Below are 22,401 nucleotides of genomic sequence, written 5' to 3'. Positions count from 1 at the left end.
CTTGACAACCCCCCCCCCCCCCCCCTCCCCAAACCAGATGCAAACAGGCTGAGAGAGAGAGGGATCTGGCTTTAGAGGCCACCCGGCTCTTCAAACAGGACTTCGGAGACAAAATCGAGAGTCTGCAGGCAGAGGTGGAGCAGCTGAGGAAGCACAGGTAACAGGAAGCTGTATATAAGTAAAAGTGTGTGTTTTATTAAAGGATAAGGCTGGTGATATTCTTTATTTTTCTTAGTGTCAACAAATCTCATGAAAAGATCCAAACCATCAATGAATGTGTCCTACTGACATGTATTTATATCAAAGCCCAATATATCTTATTCTTCTGCATCTTAGAGCTCCAAAAACTATTAATTGCACTGGGTGAAATGTTCCTGCATGCTACCACAAATACTAGAGCACTAAATGTGTATTAATCCGGCACATTGGCATGAAAATAGTCCTCAACAAAATATAAACGTGTGTTCACTGCGTGTTTGTCTTGTTTCAGGTCTAATCTGGAGCAGGAGCTGAGAAAAGAGCGAGAGCGAAGGAGCGAGCATCATTTCGACACCGGGTCCAAACGGGCCAGCACTCCTCGTAGGGAGAGGAGACACCCCGAGAGCATACCAAAAGTAAACCTGGCATAAGAAAAGTGCAGAATTAATGACAAGTGAAAGTCTCATTACTACTGTCTACTTTTATACAATGAGTGTGTATTTTACCAACAGCGTCCACCAGAATCCCCATCAGTCAAAAAGGAGAATGACCAGTTAAACACAGAACAAGAAGACAAAACAAGCCTGAGCTCCAGCTTGTAAGTAGTTTTCAAAGCTACAGCTTTTAGAAAGGATATAATCATTTGAGGAAATATTGTTGTTTTTTTTCTTTCTTTATGTATCTGCTTCTCCTCCTTTAAGGTCCTTGTCACACCATGAGGAGGATGAACAGGTGAGGTCAAGCTTACCAATTCAATTCAATTCAATCTAGCTTTATTGGCATGAATGTAAAACAACAATATTGCCAAAGCTACAAATAAATTACAAAAGAACGATTAATTTTATACAGTTCATTAAATAAAGCAAATAAAAAGGTAAAGTGTGTGTTTGTTTCTGTAAAAAAATAAATCTATATCAAATGTGAAATAAAAAAAAACCCAGAACAATTACTAAAATAAGAAACAATGAAAATAATAATAATTTGGAATTTCAGAACTATTATTTAATATATTTATCAGTCTATTCTGAGTTCTCACTGGTTGTCCTCAGTTTGATATATTTTGCTGCAGTTATTTGATTTACATTCTCCCAGTAAATAGGGGAGTTTCTGTGTGTCTGATATATTTGTGAAATGTTTGCGAAGTGTTTTTCTCCTAATTTTTTATATTTGGGGCATGAGGTTAGAAAGTGCAGCTCTGTCTCTACCTGTCCCCTGTCACACTGGGAGCAGAGTCTCTCCTCTTGTGGTAGCCAGCTCTGTCTGTGGCGTATTCAATATATATTTGTCTTTCTGCTTGTTGATAATTTGGTTTGGTCTGCTTGAGTTGCTGTCCTGAGGCTGTTGGGGACTTGTTATGCAGAGAGCCTCAGGACCAGCTGGCTGAGGGGACTCTTCTCTGGTTTCAGCTCCTGGCATGTTAGGGCTTTGTTAACTGATTTGAAGTTATTGTAAAATTGATCTTTTCTGTATTTTTAGTAAGAGGGGGTATTGGCCGAGCTCTGCTCTGCACAGGTTATTTGGTGTTTTTCTCTGCACCTGCAGGATGCTCTTACAGAACTCAGTATGGAAAGATTCTATGATTATTTTGTCCCATTTCTCAAATTCATTATTAAGTTTTGGCCCCCAAATTTCGCTACCATATAGAATTATTGGTTCTAGTACAAATTGGAAAATTTTAAGCCAGATTTCCAATGGAATATAGATTTTAATGTTTCTTTTTATTGCATAGAAAGCTCTCCTTGCTTTGTCCTTCAGGTCTTTCACAGCCATGTTGAGGTTTCCTGTGCATGTAATGTTGAGGCCAAGGTAAGTGTAGTTTTTTGTATGTTGTAATTTAGTGGTGTCTAAATAGAAATTGTGTGTAACCTGGTTTCTGTATTGTTTCTGAAAGATTATCTTGGTCTTTGCTGTGTTTACTGTCAGGGCTCAGGTCTGACAAAATCTCTGCAGGAGATTAAGGTGCTGCTGTAAACCTTCTTTAGTAGGTGAAAGCACCACTAAGTCACCTGCATACAGCAGACCTCTGATCTCTGTGTCGTTCAGGCCAGGTACCGTGGAACGCTCTAGTTGGTTCGCTTCGCTAATTCATTGATATATAGATTGAAGAGAATTGGACTGAGATTGCATCCCTGCCTCACTCCCTGGCGCTGGGAGAAGAACGCTGTTTGTTTGTTTCCAATCTATATGGCACATTCACTTTTTGTATACATGTTCTTAATCATATGTTTTTCCTCTTTCAAGTAGCCTATAGAAAAGACCCTCCAGACTTTATGATTGTTTTCTAACTGCAATAAAAACAAAGAGGATATTCTATAAGGAAAAAAACCCAATCAACTTTTAATCCAAGTATTGAAGTGGTCAATAATGGACCACTTCAAATAAAACACTCTTTTCACTCTTATCATTGTCATACATGCACTTAAGTGTATGCGTTAAGATGCAAACACGAACTGAAGGAGGAATGCTAGTATTGATTGGGATATTTAGAAAATCCCATAAAGCCTATATTTAACACCTTATTATTGATTGATTTTCTGCAGGACGAGTCACTCGTGCAGATCGGTCATCCTTCCATCTGTACGATGTGTGAACAGGACGACTCCCTCTTGAAGACAAAGGTATGAGGATGAAAAAATGATTCTGAACTTTGCTGAATCAACTTCTCACTTGTTAAAAAGGTGTACTATATTTAGTCCCACTATAAGTCAGAAGAGGGTGCTATTATTATATTAGTCCAGTCTTTACCTGAACAGAGATTTTTTTTTTTATACAAAAAAATAAGCAAAACCAAACAGCAACAACAAATTGTCAAATTAAATGCAAGGCTTAAGCACATTTTTAGATAAATTATAACGTATTTTCAAGTGAGGCTTAGTTATCACATTAAATGGCACCTCTCCCACACATTTGGTTTTTTTTAATTAGCTACTCTGGCAGCGAAGCTCTAACGATGTCTCGGGTCGGCCAGTCAGTGTGTTTATCCACCACTTTGGTCCAAACTGAAATGTTCAAACAACTATCGGATAGATTGTCATTAAATTTGGTTCAGACCTTCAGGTCCCCCTTTATGACCACAAACTAATGAAATTCTCATCTGCCTCAGCTGTACTTCTTTAGTGCTCATTACATATAAGTGTTAGCATGCTAACAACATTTAGTCAAATCGAACGTTGAATCAAATGAACAGTGAATTGATTTCTAAAGATTTTAGAAGAGCAGCACTTATGAACGTAATACGTTGTCTGAAGAGGAGACATGGAAACACAATATCAAGAAATCAGTGACCCCTTTAAAGAAACAATACGGTTCCTTTTTTAAAGTCTTTAGTTGGATTGTTGCAGATGCTGCATAATTTAATGTTAAGTGTCAATTTACAAAATTAAATATAAAAAGAAATGTCAGGTGGATTATTTTATCCTGTGAGTTTGAAGGAAAGCGTGCTAGCAGAGTTATTAAAATGTGGTTTCTTTAGCAGCCCATCTTTTAGGTATGAAGGTTGTGATGAACTTTAAATGACAGCTGTTTGACAATGATTTCACTAAAAGGCATAATGCAGACATATTTTACAGGAAGCCTTGGATTTAATCAGGGTTGTAGTGGCAACTTTTAAAACTTATTTTGCAACTATTGCAGGACATAAAGTTTCTGACTCGTGCTTTCCAAAAAGGGCAAGATTGTATAATCCAGTGAGGCAAGGAGGCAGATGTAACATGAAAAAGTATCTGACGTTTTATTTGACAAAAAAAGATGACAGTTACAAAATAAATGTCCTCAGGCAGAGTCCTAATTATGTGTTCTATCAAACTTACTTACACACAGGTAACAACTTCAAAATTTCCTATTGCTATACACAACGCAACAGTCAGAAAACAGTTGCTCCGTGTCCTGCTTGGCTGACCCTTTTACCGCAGCACGTGCCAATAGGTGCTCTCACCTCATTTTTACTACACTTAGCTGCATTTTACGGCACTTAAATAGCTCTGAGTTAACAGGACAAACTAATGGAGCACAACTACACATGTTAATTCGCTAAATACACACTAATGACATCTGAAACAAACAAAATATTACCAAGTAAAAGACAAGTAATGGAAAATGAATATAACTTACGAAATAATCCAAAAGATTGACCACGTTTTCTTAATGGCTCTAACAAGGGTTTTTAATTAATGTTCCGCCAGAGTGCATCATGAATAATCCTGTTTTTCTGTCTGTAGATACAATGTAAGAACTGCAGCGGGGTTTTCTGTGAGAGCTGTGTGTCCAATGAGCTGCCGTTACCTTCCTCCATACTCCCAGAGACTGTCTGTACGGCCTGCTACTCTCGGTTACTCCAACAATACGCTTCAACACCAACATGAAAGGAAACAAGTCCGTATTTTACTACAATACACGGTGATCAGACACATATCAACCAGAGGCATTGATTTGTAAAACTGGCACTGCAAAAACGCACTTTTTGATTTCATGACTCGAGACGTTCTGAAAGTCTGACGTTCAGAACTTGCAATGTTTTGGTGGCTTTAAGTTAGAAATGTCCAATCATGTGCCATTGTGAGCTGTTTTGGATGCAGGTTTTCATTTTTCAAATACTGATGTGGCCATAATTCTTCCTTTTCGGGCTGAAAGCGTGTGTTTAGCTGCTGCTGTGTTTCTTACTTAAAACCTGCACTCAAAAAGGTGAAAATGGCATCTGGCTGGAAATTAATGATATAAAAAAGTAAAAAATAATTTAATGCATTTAAAAACAGACTTTCCACAATGTCCACTAAGTGGATTATTGATGAAAAGGTCTACTTTTTAACCTCAGTTTTAAAAGATGAAAAAGGAAAAACAAGACTTTTTTGCTCTGTATGCTGTCATTTTAGCCACAACTGGCGCTGCACAGTGGTTAATCTCACACAGATCAGTATACGATGTGTATGGTGATGAATGAAATATTGACATCATTTCACTTACACAGTGATACTGACTGATAGGACAAACACTTTTGATCAAATGCTCTATTATACTGTAAGATTCAACATGTGTCATTATTTTGGGAAAGACTGCATGCTCTGTGAACAGCTTTTTATACGCTCTAAAACTGTTAAAAATAAATTATTAATACACTCAGTCTGATGACTTAAGATAATTGTAAAACTGGAATGCAGAATTGATGTTCAGGAAAAGACAAATATTTAAGTTGTATCACAGTGTAATGAAAACCAAAATCCTACACGGCTAGATATCGAGGATCTGTATCTAGTCTCTTATCATGATATCAATATTTGATGGACATATCACCAGTTTTGGTGTTAAGACTGTAGAAGAGAGTTGGTTTTCCTGTTCAGTCTTTGTCAGAGGAATAGTTGAGACATTTTAGGCGAGCTAACTGGCTGCTTGCTGTAGCTTCATATTGCAGACATGACAGTGGTTATCGGTCTGGGCAAATATGTCAGACCGTTCTTTTAAGTTTACAAAGCTGAACATTCTGGGTATAATATTTCTTTACTGTAGCTGTTGTGTTCTATATGAGTCAGAAGTGGCATTAACAAAAAGGCATTCATCTCCCGTTGACATTTAACATTTTGTCGCACTCTGGCTATACTAACTCCTTTCTCTGGACGTTTTAACACCTTCCGGGACTTTTAAGTGCATGGCTCTCTGCCTGACAGGTTTGACGTGGGCATATCGGTGAATATTTGTAACAGCTGTTTTTATTTTGTGCTGATTTATATGAAAAATAAGCAGAAGCTCAGTTTAAATATTTAGTGGTTCTTGTCGTATGGAAATGCTTCTTAGATCAACAATAAACTTTTATTTAATTTTACCGCTGTGTGTGAGTCTGGATTATTTTAACTTTTACACTTTTGAGCCTGATTTCTGTTCAACCTTAAGTCCTCCACTATAAGCAAAATCTAAATGCTTGTCATGAAGTATCTCAGAGGACATTTTGACATTGTGATTTGTTTATTCCTTTGAATTCCTTTGTGCACAGAAATATATTTTTGCAGATTAGAAAAGGCTCTTTGGTAAAAGTGAGCAGCTGTTAAGTGCTTAAAATTATCTTTTTGGTTCACCCACACAACTTAACAGAATGTATCCACCTGCAATTCATTTTACCATTTAAATAAAGCAACCTTTTTATTTTTCATTGAAACACCTCTTACTTGCTGGTTTTGTACAGTATAACTTCAGTAAAGTTAATTGAATACTTGCTCACCGGTGTTTGCAGGAGATCGAGTTATTTGAAAGTGTTTTGGAGATTCAGTTGGCTCAAAGGTTGTAGTTTAACAACTGAAAAGTGTCATGAACATATTTGGATGTTAATCAACCAGCGTGGTGCTGACGTAATGATTTATCTGCCAATATCAGTACCTATCGGTCTGTACATGGTCATTAAATGTGAGATTTAACTATGAAAGCCACGTGTTTTTGGTGATATTCAGACTTCTCAAATCTGAAAGAAGTTAAGCAATGAGGTGAATGAAGCCTGTGTACAATCTTTAGTTTGGGTAAATTAAAGATTTCAGATTTAGTGAAAACCTCCAGTTGTTTAGACGTTTCATTATTTAAATTATTTTGCCTCATGTTCTTCCTCAGCTTCATTTGAAGTGTTGATTCTCATTTTTGGAAACTCCCACACTTGACCGAGTGAAATCTTGACACACAGCAGGTTTCCCCCAAAGCATTAGCCTGTACCACCACCGATGATTTCAAGTAAAACTCAGCTGAATGTCACACGGACGGAGGAGACTTCCTGTCAAGTGATAAAACTTTGTATGAAAAGGAATATTCTGTTTAGATAAATTATATGACTGTTTATTTATTGAATCAATTTTCCACATTGGAGATGAAAGAACAAAAAACTTTTCTAATGTCAAATTTGCAGGATTTCGCTTTCTGGGCCTCTAGAGAAAACTGCATTTTGTGCAATTTTTTTACCGTTTGTAACCTTTATTAAAATAACGCCGTAATAATAAATAACAGCAGTACTGGTATAGCACTTTTCAATACAGGTAACAAAGTGCTTTCCAGCAATCAATATAAAACATAGACAAGTCGAATAAAAATCAGTATCACATACAGTGGTGTGCAACGAATAACTGGGTCTGACAACAAAGGCCGTGTCTCCTTTGGTTTTTAGCCTAGACCTTGGAACAGTTAGCAACCCCCTACCAGAGGATCTCAGGCTGCGTCCCAGCTTGTAGGGGGGTAGAAATCTCCCTAATGGAATTCACTTTTTAAATGAGTTGTCTATGTTGATCTTAAACTGTAATTAACTCCCTCTTGTTAGATCGAGACAGTAAAGAAACTTTTTCTTTTGACACCAGGAAGGTTTATTGTTTGATGCAGGTCAAGCTGGAAAATAAATACAGTAGTCCTGTGTGTGCACGTTTGGCATCTGTGTGTCGGCATTCACCTGCGGGAGAAAATACAACATGGTTATCACATCTGGAGGAGAGTTAAAAAGGAACCTCAGCAAAGTTTGTAGCAGAGGCTGAAAAGTGTTGAAAAGTTAATGTTTGTTCCATAAATAGCTGGAAACATGGATGGATTGTAATTTCTAAACTATATAAAGTGATCCTAGAGGAAACATTCATTAAACTGTCTTTAAGAAATGTACAATCTCTGTCTCCTTTGTAACATCCTTAAAAATGTGAATTACAAATATGAAAAATAAGTTGTTTTTCTGTTACAAAGCGAGAATCTCCAGCTCTGTGGATGTAATTCAGTGTTTCTCACATTCCATCATGTTCTGGCGCCGAGTTCAGGAACAACTCGATGTATCTTTCTCCTGAAAATCAGAGACCGTTCAAACGTTAAGTGAAACTCACGCAGTGACCAATGAACAGCAATGATCATCATAGGGGCAGGTTTTTATTTTGTAACATATATAATGTAATAACAGATGAGAACAAGTAGATAATGGAAAATAAAGAGGATCTGCTGACATTAAATCTCTTTGAGCATCTGGTTTTCACTTTAAATAACTACATTAAGTACAAGCCACTCAGACGCCAAGGCTGCACAATCTTTTGCTTATGTTGTTTAAATTATTGAGAATGTTTATAACGTAATCAAGTCCCAGTTAAAAGTCAGAAACAGTTTTATGTAAAAAGAATTTATGATCAGCATCAGATGAAAATTCCTGTTTTCCAGCGTGCCCACGTCAGCTGGTCCCAGTGTTAAATCTGCAGTCTCACCTATGTGCTGTCTGTCTCTGGACATGGCGGCCACGGCGTCCTGGTGGCAACTGAAGTAAACGTCGGCCTCACCGCTCGGCCTCCCGTCAGGGCCGCATTCAATCAGGATCTTAGACACAGCTAGAGGAAAAAAGAACTGCAAGGGAAAAACAAAAGTGACCTCTAAAGCACCGGCACACCCAGCTTCAACGTCTCGACATGTTCATTGTGTTGATTTCTACCTTCACGACGTCTTCACCAGACACCTGGAAAGGAAGTCCTCTCATATGGATGTAATGAAGCGGCAGGGCCGAGCTCAGAGGGGATCCTGGAGGAGCACATGCTCAGTTAATGCCAGGATGATAAGTTTTTAGAGGCTAAAGCAACTCATTTGTTCACACAGAGCAAAAATGTCAATTATCTTTAAAAGAATCTCCCCACTTTAATGCAGTCTACCTGCCTAGTTGATGTATCATTTGGGCTTTCATTTGTATTTATGATATCTAATATTATCTAAACTAATCAGTTTTTACTCATTTTCACTGAAAATAAATTTTTTAAAAAGGAACAGATCTGTTTAAACCAACTTTGAACAGGTATTTTGTCCCCAACCATCAAAACATTGATGTGTTTTGTGTTAAAGAAGACGTTGATCACCAAAGTGAAGAAAAATAGTGAGAAAGTAAATGACGTGCTGATCATGCACCAAGGTCCCTTATAGAAAGTAAGAAAATAAATAGTGTTTGAGCTAAAATTCTAATTTAAAACTCTAATTTTCTCTATATTTATTTTTCTTAATCCATTTATCACTCTGAACAGAAAGTCAATATATGTGACTTACTAATCCCCTCACCAGCTTTGGGGTTGGTCTGTGAGGCGGTCCTCCTGTTTGCTGACTGAGGGCTGGTCTGAGGAGAAGCTGAACTCGTCCTCTTCCTCCAACTAGAATGAATCTCGTCACTTCTGCTGGGAAACACCTCGATGTATCTGCAAACACAGGCAGCAACAAACAAATATGAGAAGTTAACAGAGTCAAAGATGCGAGTGAAGAAACAAATCGCTGACTTTTGTCTCTTAAAAGCTGGTATAACAGTAAAATTAGCTACTTCCTGTTCCTGACAGAATTATAAAGTTGGTTCAGGCCTTATCGTGAGCATGTGCAGCATCCTACCTGTTTCCAATGACCTCTCTGTCTCTCCTCAGAGCTTCATCAGCTGCTTCTTGAGAGGAAAATCGCACAAAGCCCTCGCCAGAGTTTCTCCCTTTGTGGTCCATGACGATGGTGATCCCATTCTCCACTATATCCAAACCTGAGGTCATTAAACAAGTTTTTATCCTTCTGTTCATCATTCTCTCTCTTAGCGCAATGGAATGTAACCAAGTACAATTATTCAAGCACTGTACTTAAGCACAAATTCAAGGTACTTGTGCTACATTATACATCTCAGAGACAAATTTTTACTCCATTCTATTTTCTTGACAGCTTCAGTTACTTACAATCTTTCATTTGGTGACTTTGAATTATTCTGATAAACTGAATTATTAAGTTTCTTCATGGGTTGAGAAAATTGTCCTACTTTTTAAGCAAAATAACTATGTAATAAACTGTTTCTCTGAGCTCATGAGAGTTAGATTTCTTTAGAGATACGCGATTCTCACAGGACAGCAACATATGATGATCTTGTAGAATATAATGCATTGCTGTAGATTATACTATACTAAAATGAGCTCAACCTTAATTCAGTGTGTAAGATTTAGTGGCATCTAGTGGTGAGGGTTGTGTATTGCAACCATCTGTCCAGTCCACCACTGACCCCCAACCTTTCAAAGAGCGTAGGACAGTTACGGTGGCTGACACAGCATAAAAGGTGTCTCTTCTGAGACAGCAGAGAGTGGCCAGTCAAGAAATTAGGTTACTTTAGGTATATTTACTTAATTATTCAGTAAAACCAGATGTTATTGTGGCTTGGCCACTGACAGACAAGCCAAGAGTGTGGAACACTGTCACTGTTTCTGCACCACAGTCCATTATAAACCACACATTAGATAAAGTTTACACTGTCAAGGGAAACACAGTCATTCTCTCTGTGATTATGGACCATCGCCAAAACTGCACAACAGCAGTAATATCTGGCCCACAGTCAGATTATGGTGCTTTGATAGTGGCTAAAAATATAAATAGGTAGCAACAGTTACTCACATAATCACTTCCTCTTTAGTGGTTTTGCTGACCAAATAAAACGTGAGAAGCTTGTTTACTGCAATGCGGTATTTGGAGTTGAACAGCATTTATTTAGAAAAATTCTGAATGACATTAAAAGAGTCTGTAGTAGTGTTGTGTTTCGTTCATTTGACCTAATCTTGTGGATGACTCAGGAGGAACGAGTAGTCTGAGGGAGTAATTTGTTCATTTTCATGCATGCGTGAATAGTCTTGGACTCATCACTCATCACAAGGCAGCTGCATGGGCTCAGTCAGCACAGGAAGCAGAATTGATTAGTTCACGACTACCTCGGCCGAACCGTAACTTCAGTCCTGCTAGTGTTTACAGCTGATGAGAGGGTTCTGGGTCTGCTCCACTTCAGAGCCCTGACAGGGTTCTACGGGGAGCCGTCTCCTCTCCAAAACAAACGGACCGGGTCATTAAAACATTAGATCCAAAGCTCTTGACTGGTGAACAACCTGGCAGTGTTTGAGAGCGATGTGCTCATGTTTGTTTCTCTCTGTCTGCAGAATCCGGACCTGATGTGGACATTTCTGCGTCCAGACCTGCCAAACTGCTGCGTTTATATCATTTTTTTATTTCTTTGTTCCCTTCTCTGTGCTGGAGTTCTTTTAAGAACTTGCTGGTTTTATCCAGATTATTATTAAATTTGTTAAATTTTTTCGTGTGTTTTATTCATCTATTGTGTCAAACTTATTACTTCAATATATTCCCAGCAAATCTGATGTTAATATACAGATTTTACTCATGGATAGGGACGTTAGGTTACTGTATGAATGAGCACTTTAGAGATATAAAGAGTAATTATAATTATATACATACATATGGCTGGTCTGGTTGTATACTGTCAAAATGGAAGGATTTAGCCGGAGTAGAGGCATAATTGAATATTGACAACATATGTCTGTGGTTTTTAGATTTTTGAAATTTTCAGTTTGAATTTGGTTGTGGCTCAATGGGGCTTTATGGAACCGTGATAGAGAAAGATCAAGAGGTGAATTTGTGCATTATACTTTGTCAATTAAAGCAAACCAGGCAGCCCTCCGTGTTTGAGAACTGTTCTGTTTTTTGTTGTTTTTTTTTTGTTTGTTTTTTAAATCGCCCACTAGAGGGCTTCAGCGCCGCAATAACCAGCCTAATTCAGATGAATGAAAAAAAGATTAGTTAATTTTAATGAACGAGATTTGATGACTTGAGTCTGTCAAAAGAGTGACTTTTCCCATCACTAGTCTGTAGCTTGCTTGACACACCTCTGAAAGAGCTGTCAGAAAACGTGATACCCCTAAATGTCCTCTGCCTGGAGACACTAGGGACATGCAAAAGCATCCGTAGGTTGATGGATGCAGATTGAATACCGAAACAAAAAAAGTGCAGCACATGCCGTGATCTGAGAAACATTCACTGCAGAATCCATTTGTTGAAGAGAGGAAAAAAAAAGGTTGTCCCGCAGTGGGATCAAACACTCAACCCCTAAGTTATGAGTCCTGCGCCTCGCCGACTGAGCTAACCGAACAACAACAATGTTGTGGCTTATATTCTCACCCACGATCTAATGGTATTCAACACAGTGATGAGTGTCTACGCTGCCTGAATTCTACCAGAAGCAGAGCAAGAAGAATATAGTGACGAAACGTGCTCTGTAGCGCTGTTTGTCCGTTTTCAGCTACTATAGAAACATGACGACGCAACATGGCGACGTCCATGGAAGAGGAGATTATGTAGACTGGAATGGCACATTCTAAGATAATGAAAACTTAATGCTTTACTATGTAAGGGGTTTATACACCACTGAAAACATAGTTATGGATCCTATATTGCATTTCTGTCGATAAATCCTCAGAAATATTACACACTGGACCGTTAAACAACTATAGCAGTCAAATGCAACACACACATTAATGCAGCAGTAATATCAATCCAGAAACATCAGATATAACCGTAAAACACTGACGGGTACTATTTTACTGCAGAATTAGTACTTTTAAAGCTTTAGTCAGTTTTGCTGATGATACTTTAAGTTTTTGAATTCAGGACTTTTACTTGTAGTGGAGTATTTTCACCGTGTTGTATTAGGACGTTTACTGATGGTGAAAATTTACATTCAAATAAATGTCTGTGAAAGTATTTGTCGCTAAATAAGGTAAAACAACTGATGAAAGCCCTTGCATTTTACAGTATTATGAACTGGGTGTCAGAGCTTTTTTTGAAGCTGATCAAATCCCATTATATATATATATATATATATATATATATATATATATATATATATATATAAATAAAATTTTACAAAATATGTTATTATGGAAGCTAAAGATGGTCTATCGAAAGGTCCTGTGTAGCGATCAAAAGACAAGTGGACAAAGGGAGCAGTGTGGTTTCTAGCCACTGTACAGCGGTATGACAGCACAGATCCAGTGTTCCCAGTAAATTTGGACCTGTATTTACCTGAAAAAAACTGGACGATATCGGCCACCGTGCAGGTGAAGGGGAGACCTCTGAGCCGCACCACCCCGTCAGAAGATGGAGTATGGGCAGCTTTCTTCAGTATGACTTCAGCATCGCTGTTCGTCACTTCAAACACTGCAAAAACAGAAATAGCATGGCGTGAGTATTTATTTATATTTACATGACTTAAGCTTACATTCAATAGTCCAAGGATTCCATGACAAAGTGACAGTGAATCAGCATGAACAATACCAGGACCCTGGAACTGAAGCACCTTAATGGAATCCAGACACCATTCGTTTGATCATTTACACCTGTGATTTTGCTGCTATGGCATGTCAAAATGTCTTTATTATCTCTATTATCAGCCATCCACAAAGACCAGCTTGTAATACAAAGAGACAGTTATCCTTTAAGTATAAATAGCAATACCACAGTGAAGAAATACTTTGTCACAAGTAAAAGTCCTACATTTAAAATGTTACTTTGTATAAGTACAAATGTATCAACATCACAATGTACTTAATGTACCAAAAGTAAAAGTACTCATTATGCAGAAAGTCCTATTTCAGAATAATGTATATTACTGGATTCTAATTAATGATGCATTAATTTGTACATCACGGTGGAGCTAATTTTAATTACTTTATATACTGCTGGGTAGCTTAGTCCATAATAATACATGATCATTTATGTATTGATTATATTTACTTTTACTCTGAATCTACAAAGTAACTAATAACTTAAGTTATCAACTAAATGTAGTGGAGTAAAAAGTACAATACTTCCCTCTGAGATGTAGTGGAGTAGAAGTATAAAGTCGCATAAAATGGAAATACTCAAGTCAAGTACAACTACCACAAAATTGTACTTAAGTACAATAGTTGAGTAAATGTACTTCACGACGAACCTTCAACATAGCGTGGGCCGAGGTACTGTCGGTGCTTCTCCAGAGCTTTGCTGACGTCCTCCTCGTGCTCCATCTCGATGAAGGCTCGTCCCGACGGCCTCCCCAGCTTGTCCACAGTGAGATGGATCCCCTTCAGTCCGTCACGGATCCTACACTCTGAAGCACAGTAAATATGTTAACTAATACTTCTTTCTTATTTTTCTACATAACGTTACTTTGGTAAAAAATAATTATGTTGGACAATCAGGACAGCAAATGTTACATTTCCATTGTACAGTGCACAATAAAGACTAACATGTTTTGGTATTGACTTAGTTAGTTGGACAATGATCCAACTAACAAATACAACATTAACAGAAAGTAAAACAATTTTAACACTAAACTTGAATCTTGGAATTTAGAACAGAATAAAAACACAGACTTGAACTACAAGTGTTATTTAAATGGCCTACATACACTTAAATATGGAGTATGCAATTCTGGTTAAATCCAACACCGTGATTAATACCACAATAGAGTGAACAACAATACAGCATGTAATGTAAGCTAATTAGCTAAGTTGTGGGTTAGCAAACTGTTGCTACAGTTGCTGCTGAGAAGCTAACATGCAGAGGGGAAGAGACGGTCCCAGAGCAGCACAGCAGCTCCAGACAGCGACACTCAGAGCTCTCCTGCTACTATAGCTAACATCACAACAACAGCATGTCTTGGGAAACTAGAAAGTAAGCTGAATGTCCGTGGGCAAGTCTTTTAACGTTACCTGACACACAAATCATGGCTGGAACAGCGGAAATAGTGTTGTGTGGCTCAGTCCCAGCAGCTTTGTTTGTTTCCCATTTACAGAGCCAGAGCTGAGTACAAACACCGGATTTATTTTCAGAAAACACAGAAAGCACAGCTAGCATTATAGCATATTAGATAAGAATTGCATACCCCACATTCAAGCAGAGGTGTGATGCTCACCTGAGAAGAACTGCAGGAGGTCCTGAGCCGAACACGACCACGGGAGACCTTTCACCTGTACGATGTACACCTCCTTCTTCTCTGGTTCTGAATCAGACTGATAGGCCGGCAGTGGTGGGTATTCATTTTCACAAGGTGCTCCTGCCTGAAAGACAAGATGTAAAATAAGAGTGAAGCTACCACAAATTCTGTTGAACATCACTGGCTATCCAACGGCCATCGACAAACTGAAATCACCTGTAGAAGAGTTGTGTACCTAACTGAATAAAAAAAAACACATCAATAACCACTTATGGGTCAAAGCAGTAGCTGCTGTTGGTCATCGTCTGAGCCCCCATCCTGCCACCGCCTGCCTTCTGCTCATGGTGTTTGCACCCTGTCACCTCCATGTTCGCATTAGGTACAGTAATGGCACCTTCATCATACAGCCAGACAACACAAAAATCAACTAGTGCTTCTATGAAAGAACACTACCTGGTCCCAGTCTGTCAGGTGGCCTCAATATTAAGTAATAAACACAAGATATGCTTTAATTAATACTGAAGGTAGTGGTGCAAATTCCCTAACAAATCAATTCAATTTGCAATTACTCACTTTACAAAAAAAGTGGACCTGCAATGAATCTGGGACTTCTGAGACACTTATGCAGCCCTGAACACAGTTTAGTCAATGGGCTACATAAAAAAGGTATTACACTTTACGTATTATGTTGACACAGTTATCAACGTGTCCACCTCTACCTAAATTTACTTCTAAATACATTCAAACTAACGTGAAGACTCTTGTGTTTAAAATCCTGATCAAACAGACTCTACTTTGGACTTCTGTTAAAGTCAGGAAACCTCACACATATATTTCAACTTTCAAACCCCAGCAGACCCTGTGTGACAGGTGATGCAGTCCGTAGGTACAGTTATCGGCCCCCCTTGTACGTGACTAACCTTGTTACAGAAGCTGTACCGGCTGGTTTTCACAGCGGACTGAAGCTGACAGAGCCTCTGCAGACACACTGTGCCGGTTGTTGAAGTCCAAGTTCGCTGCTGAATGAACCCACACCTGCCTGACAACACGCTGCTTCTTGTTTTGATCCCTGTCGATAACGTTACCTGCCTGACTGCGACACACCGCTGCAGTAGAAACAGCAGAGATTTACTGTTACAGGACATTTTAGACGAGCCAAGCCGGGAGCCAGATTAAGTAGAAGAGTCTTTTAGACTGAAATAATTAGATATCTAAGCAGCGAGGCCCGTATTTCTCGGAATGTAGCTAGATAGTTTAGCTAGCTACCGGCTTAGCATGAAGTTCTGCAGCTGAACTGACTCACGTGGGTCAGTCAAGGGCAGCGTTCTAGAGTTTTAACTGTGCTATCAAGCTAACAGCTGGACACGTTACAACTTCCGGTTTGTTCACCTTACAAATGTCAGTAAAGTGTGTTTGATGATTTTCAAATATAAATGAATCAATACTATTACTACGACAAATATTCATTTTAATTATTGTTATTATTGTTATAATTATTATAATCATCATCAAATTAAATATATATAAATCATAGTAGCAGGTTTTCTTTAACCATAGACTGTACATGGATATATAACTAACGTTAACACATATATGAAGGTATTTTGGCATTTTTATTTGAAAAAACGCCTTAATTTGCGTCTATCTGCAGTTTTACTATGCCTACATTGTTATTAATATGTTTTATTTTATTTATTTCTACCCTTTATTTATTGCATAATTTTTTACTCTTTTGTTTTGTGTTGTCTCCTATAATGTTTTGTCACTGTACTGTAAAGCAATGTGGTTGAATCGTGCTGTATTTTGTAAATAAATATTGAGTTAAATTAATCTGTCCAGAATGGCATACTTATATAATATTAGGACAGACAATTAAAAAGGAAAGATCTGTCTGTCTGCTAAGATGCGGAACAAGTGTTGCTACTAACTTATGTGAACTTGACTTGTCTCCTCCCTCAAGCGCTTCCTTCTTCTTCTTCTTCTTCTTCTTCTTCGGGTTTTTACGGCAGCTGGCATCCATTGAGTTGCATAACTGCCACCTTCAGGTTTATATACCCTCAGCTTTCATTCATAGTAAATCCGCCTATCTAATCCAGTCGTCCTCAAAAAAAAAAAAAAAACACACCAAACAAACAAATATCCATTCCCTACCTTCCACACTCTCTCCATTTTCCAATAAACTTTTTAATGTATTATATACTCACGCATTTTTTTGTAACTGTGTTTTCATTTCTTGTCTCTCCTGAATAAATTTCCTGCATGTTGTGAGAATATGTTCTTCTGTTTTAGCCTCCTGACATTGTTCACACATCCCTGTTGGATGTTTTCCTATAATTAAAAGTGCTGTTAAGATTGCTATGTCCAATTCTCAGCCTGCTTTTTATCACCTGCTCTTTCAGCTTTGCTCCCCTACTTCTTGACATGCCTACTCTGTTTTGGATTGCATGTAAATGTCTACAATTTGTTGCATTATCCCAGCTCTGTTCGCATTGTTGATTTACACTTCTCCACACTATTCCCTACCCGTCTGATTTTGATAATTTAATATTGACTTCAACATCTCCTTTTTTAACTGCTTCTTTTGTCAACTTGTCTGCATTCTACATTTCCCTGAATTCCCGAGTGTGCTGGGACCCACACGAATATAACATTTTTCCCCTGTCTAGCTATTCTTGAGTTCATAAATAATACCCCAGGTCAAAAAGAAGTGCTAGGCATTGAAAATGTACTAGAAATTCACATATGTTAATTAAACTTTTAATGAATATGCTTAAATATAAGCATATTTTTCACAACATGTAACTCTATTTATTAAAAATATATTTGTACCACTCTAAGAAAATGCTATTTAGGTTTACTTTGTGGAAGTATATTGTTAAACAATTACACTTTTAGTGTGTTAAAAATCTATTCATGCCAATTATGCTTCATTGTGTACTGTAATATTTTCAAAATATTTATGTAATTGCCAAATGTTTTATGCCTGCTTTCCCCAGAAGTATGATTTTTAAAACATATTTTTATAACATTTTTCAGAAGCATAGTATTTCTTATGTAGCTTACACTTTTTTATTAAAATTTTATTTAACCAGGTTAATAGCCAGTTGAGATCAGAGACCCCAGGATGACCTGGCCAAGGTGGTAGCAGCCATAGACTGTAGCAGCACACGTCTTTAACAAACAAACAAACAACAATGTATAGTAATAACCATACTTTAAATCATAATGTAGTTATACTGTTTGTAAACAGTAAACACGTGTGCACAGGGGCGAAGTCTGCCCTCTACTAGCGCAGTGAATTCAATTGGACCAATCAGAATCAAGCTTTTCAAATCGACGCCCCAAACACACTGCGTGAATGTTCGCTGCACAAAGTACCTCACGGTCAGGTTACTGTGTCAAGTTAACGTATTGTTATTGAGAGGGAAGCTAATTTTGGCCAGAAAAGCATGTTGTTTCCCAGGTTTACTTTGTTTTACTTTCCCGACTCGGACATGGCAAAGGTGGACACCATAGACAAAATAAGAAAAGAGCACAGAAGAGAAGAAGAATATCAGGCCACACACAACTTCAATGTGAAGAGAGGTGTGCCTGGCAAGTGCTAACTTAGCAGGAGAGTACAGATGCAGATACTGACGGCAAAAATCCTCCTTCTTTGGGGTGAGTTGATTATTGTTCGCAAAACACGACATTTGTGTAGCCTAACTAACATTGAATTCACTCTGGGTTTGAAAATACTTTTCCTAGTTGGATAGCTGGTGTGCATTAGCTAATGCTTGCTAACATGTGGATTTATAACTTTAATAGTAATTTTCTGATAGTTATTAGCTGACTTTAGTTAACTAGCATCTTAATAGCTTCATAATCTAGACAGCAAGTTTTGACTGCTTTAGAACCAGTTGGGAGTAATGCGATAAGTAATGCAATTATTGCTTTTTTATAACCTTAAAGGCAGGGTAGGCAAGTTGCTTCTAAAACACTTTTTGTCATATTTGTTGAAACTGTCTATATACACAAATACATATTAAAAAGTTAGGTGCTCTGAAAAAGAGAGTATAAAAATCTGCTGTCTGTAGTCCTCTCAGGGCTGCAGTAAACACAGCCACTCGTTTCATTCGGACCGAATGCAATGATTGGCTGGCTGACTGTCACTCTCCCTCTCCGCCATGGCTACCAGCCCTGCTGCTACAGGAGCTGCTCCCATGCGCGCGCCCGATTAGCTCTCTCAGACCTGACGAGCGAAGCGGTCAAACCGGTGGTTGATATCTGCGTGGCTTTTCAACGATAGTGACAACTGAGGAACGCCAAGGGGCTGACACACCGTGGTGGCTTTATTTCTGCTGGACAGGTAATCTGGCTTTTATCATTTTGATGGTAATTTGTTACTTTCATCGCTAGCAAACGTAGCTACCTACGCATAAAGCTAACGGTAGCTACCTACTTAGCATACAGCTAACTGTTGCTACGAGTACAGGCTGGCGTAGGAGCCAGAGTAGAGACGATGAATTATATCTAGCTGTAGGTGAGCTGGAAAACAGCAGCGCGAGCTGTGTTTTCTGACGCTAACATTAGGAAAGACAATTTAGATGTAGACTGTTTATTTAAGACGGTTTAGTTATTCACCATATAGGTTTATTGTTATACTATGTTACCGGTTTACTATCTTTACCTTGTATCCAACCTGGTTGTGTGATTATCTTGCGTCTGCAGTTGATGTTTGACTGTATGTTACTTTTACAAATGTGGTGATGTAGCTGTGTGTTTGTAGTTATGAGAAAGACATTTCAACGTTGGTATACATAAACAATGATGGCTAACGTTAAAGGTCCCAAAGTATTTGTGTTTCTGGTATATAAGCTACCTATAATATAGTTTGATATTGTTCGTAGCTAAAACTTCTGTGTGAAAACATTTTACTGTAATTGGTGCTGTTATGCCATTACTTATTTTACCAGAAGTAAAAAAAAAAAAAAAAGTCTTCTACTGTGCCCTCAGGTCACCTTTTGGAGTCTTTCATAACCCTGTGCTTCTCACGGGTATATGCTGATCAGACCATGCTGGTTGGCCTGGATTACAACCACCGTGTCCACAGTCAAGCCAGGAGAAAAGCTGATGACACAGTTCAGTATTTTGCATTATGAGTACTCCTATGCATTTTACTCAATACATTTATAAGTGATGAGTCAAAAAATATTAAACAGTATGAGGAATACAGATAGATGGTGCTGATTTAGTGTTTTGATTGCATTTTATGTGGAAATGCTAACTGCTCTATAAGAGAATAATGTCAGCTATTACAAACTTTTCACTAAGCTGATCCTCCTTTCTGTATTATCAGGTACAGCAAGGTGTACAACAAAAAGTCCAGGAAGTGGAGATTGTACTCATTGAAGGTGGAGAAGGACTACAGTTACATCGCAGACCTCCAGAGTGCCATCCTCCTCCTCCTGTTGTCTACTACTGAGGAGATGCCTAGAAGCAGGAGACCTGATGATCCCCGTCAACATGGGGTTCAGTCAGGTATCCCCACCCCAACTGTGTTGCTGGATACAGCAAAATATAAATCAAAGTAATATGGTTATTTTTGAAATGTGGTAATTGTGTCAGAGAGGTGACTGTGATATTTAATCATCTCCACAGCAGCAATATGATGCTACATGCAAGTCTGAACTGTCTTCATCATCAGTCAGGACACCTCTGGACACACCTTGTCGATTCCTGTATATACTTATTTTTAATGATGTTTAAAATGATCTATTTGTGATATAGGTTGTAGTTTTAGTAGTATTTAATAATAAACAAGTGTTATACCACATTTGGATGTCATCATTGGACACATAAGACATAAATGTGCACAGCTCAAAAAAAAATAAAGGGAACACTAAAATAACACATCCTAGATCTGAATGAATGAAATAATTTTATTAAATACTCCTTTCTTTACATAGTTGAATGTGCTGACAACAAAATCACACAAAAATTATCAATGGAAATCAAATTGGATTTGGAGTCACACTCAAAATCAAAGTGGAAAACCACACTACAGGCCGATCCAACTTTGATGTAATGTCCTTTAAAACAAGTCAAAATGAGGCTCAGCAGTGTGTGTGGCCTCCACGTGCCTGTATGACCTCCCTACAACGCCTGGGCATGCTCCTGATGAGGTGGCGGATGGTCTCCTGAGGGATTTCCTCCCAGACCTGGACTAAAGCATCCGCCAACTCCTGGACAGTCTGTGGTGCAACAGGGCGTTGGTGGATGGAGCGAGACATGATGTCCCAGATGTGCTAAATTGGATTCAAGTCTGGGGATTGGGCGGGCCAGTCCATAGCATCAATGCCTTCCTCTTGCAGGAACTGCTGACACACTCCAGCCACATGAGGTCTAGCATTGTCTTGCATTAGGAGGAACTCAGGGCCAACCGCACCAGCATATGGTCTCACAAGGGGTCTGAGGATCTCATCTCGGTACCTAACGGCAGTCAGGCTACCTCTGGCGAGTACATGGAGGGCTGTGCGGCCCCCCAAAGAAATGCCACACCGCACCATTACTGACTCACCGCCAAACCGGTCATGCTGGAGGATGTTGCAGGCAGCAGAACGTTGCTCAGTGTGAACCTGTTTTCATCTGTGAAGAGCACAGGGCACCAGTGGCGAATTTGCCAATCTTGGTGTTTTCTGGCAAATGCCAAACGTCCTGCACGGTGTTGGGCTGTAAGCACAACCCCCACCTGTGGACGTCGGGCCCTCATACCACCCTCATGGAGTCTGTTTCTGACCGTTTGATCAGACACATGCACATGCAGGGGCGGCTGTGGCTCAGGCGGTAGAGCGGGTTGGCTGTTAATCGGAAGGTCGGCGGTTCGATCCCTGGCTCCCTGGTTGCGTGTCGAAGTGTCCTTGGGCAAGATACTGAACCCCGATTTGCCCCTGGCGGCTATTCCGCCAGTGTATGAATGAGTGTGAATGTTAGTTTCTGTTTGAGCACTTAGGCTCAGTGTATGAATGCAGATGTAGTGTAAAAGCGCTTTGAGTGGTCGAAAAGACTAGAAAGGCGCTATACAAGTACGGAGCATTTACATTTGTGGCCTGCTGGAGGTCATTTTGCAGTGCTCCTCCTGCTCCTCCTTGCACAAAGGCGGAGGTAGCGGTCCTGCTGCTGGGTTGTTGCCCTCCTACGGCCTCCTCCACGTCTCCTGATGTACTGACTTGTCTCCTGGTAGCGCCTCCATGCTCTGGACACAACGCTGACAGACACAGCAAACCTTCTTACCACAGCTCGCATTGATGTGCCATCCTGGATGAGCTGCACTACCTGAGCCACTTGTGTGGGTTGTAGACTCCGTCTCATGCTACCACTAGAGTGAAAGCACCGCCAGCATTCAAAAGTGACCAAAACATCAGCCAGGAAGCATAGGAACTGAGAAGTGGTCCTGCAGAACAACTCCTTTATTGGGGGTGTCTTGCTAATTG

The 22,401-nt window shown here is 39.0% G+C and overlaps 2 protein-coding genes and 1 long non-coding RNA gene across 5 annotated transcripts in view; 2 read left to right on the top strand and 1 right to left on the bottom strand.

Annotated features, from left to right (window-relative positions):
- Positions 1–6,010, top strand: part of rufy3 (RUN and FYVE domain containing 3) — a 21,629-nt gene extending 15,619 nt beyond the window's left edge. The window contains exons 13-19 of one of the 2 annotated variants that reach the window (XM_046075529.1): positions 38–157; positions 491–614; positions 711–796; positions 900–930; positions 1,954–2,004; positions 2,739–2,816; positions 4,416–6,010. In XM_046075529.1, coding sequence (XP_045931485.1) covers positions 38–157; positions 491–614; positions 711–796; positions 900–930; positions 1,954–2,004; positions 2,739–2,816; positions 4,416–4,559 — 634 coding nt within the window. In that variant the 3' untranslated portion in view covers positions 4,560–6,010. The remainder of the gene's footprint in view (positions 1–37; positions 158–490; positions 615–710; positions 797–899; positions 931–1,953; positions 2,005–2,738; positions 2,817–4,415) is intronic. The other variant, XM_046075530.1, reaches the window with a different exon arrangement.
- Positions 6,011–7,496: 1,486 nt separating this feature from the next.
- On the bottom strand, positions 7,497–16,260 carry grsf1 (G-rich RNA sequence binding factor 1). 2 transcript variants are annotated; one of them, XM_046075532.1, is made up of 10 exons: positions 15,850–16,260; positions 14,909–15,053; positions 13,946–14,101; positions 13,036–13,170; positions 9,538–9,676; positions 9,208–9,353; positions 8,609–8,694; positions 8,388–8,523; positions 7,927–7,978; positions 7,497–7,603 (listed from the first exon to the last, which is right to left on the bottom strand). In XM_046075532.1, exons 1-10 carry the CDS (start codon positions 16,072–16,074, stop codon positions 7,600–7,602), a joined length of 1,224 nt encoding a protein of 407 aa, XP_045931488.1. In that variant the 5' UTR covers positions 16,075–16,260; the 3' UTR covers positions 7,497–7,599. The 2 variants fall into 2 exon arrangements, with proteins under 2 accessions (XP_045931488.1, XP_045931489.1); XM_046075533.1 differs by having other exon boundaries at positions 9,220–9,353; positions 15,850–16,259.
- Positions 16,261–19,062: 2,802 nt separating this feature from the next.
- On the top strand, positions 19,063–20,322 carry LOC123987019. The gene is made up of 3 exons (XR_006829050.1): positions 19,063–19,277; positions 19,925–20,049; positions 20,268–20,322. It is a non-coding gene; the product is annotated as an uncharacterized LOC123987019 (long non-coding RNA).
- The last annotated feature ends 2,079 nt before the right edge of the window (positions 20,323–22,401 follow it).

Source organism: Micropterus dolomieu, linkage group LG18 (assembly GCF_021292245.1).
Source record: "Micropterus dolomieu isolate WLL.071019.BEF.003 ecotype Adirondacks linkage group LG18, ASM2129224v1, whole genome shotgun sequence".
Lineage (NCBI taxonomy): Eukaryota > Metazoa > Chordata > Actinopteri > Centrarchiformes > Centrarchidae > Micropterus > Micropterus dolomieu.
Note: the sequence above shows the minus strand (reverse complement) of the source record. Positions and strands in the feature narration are given on the sequence as shown.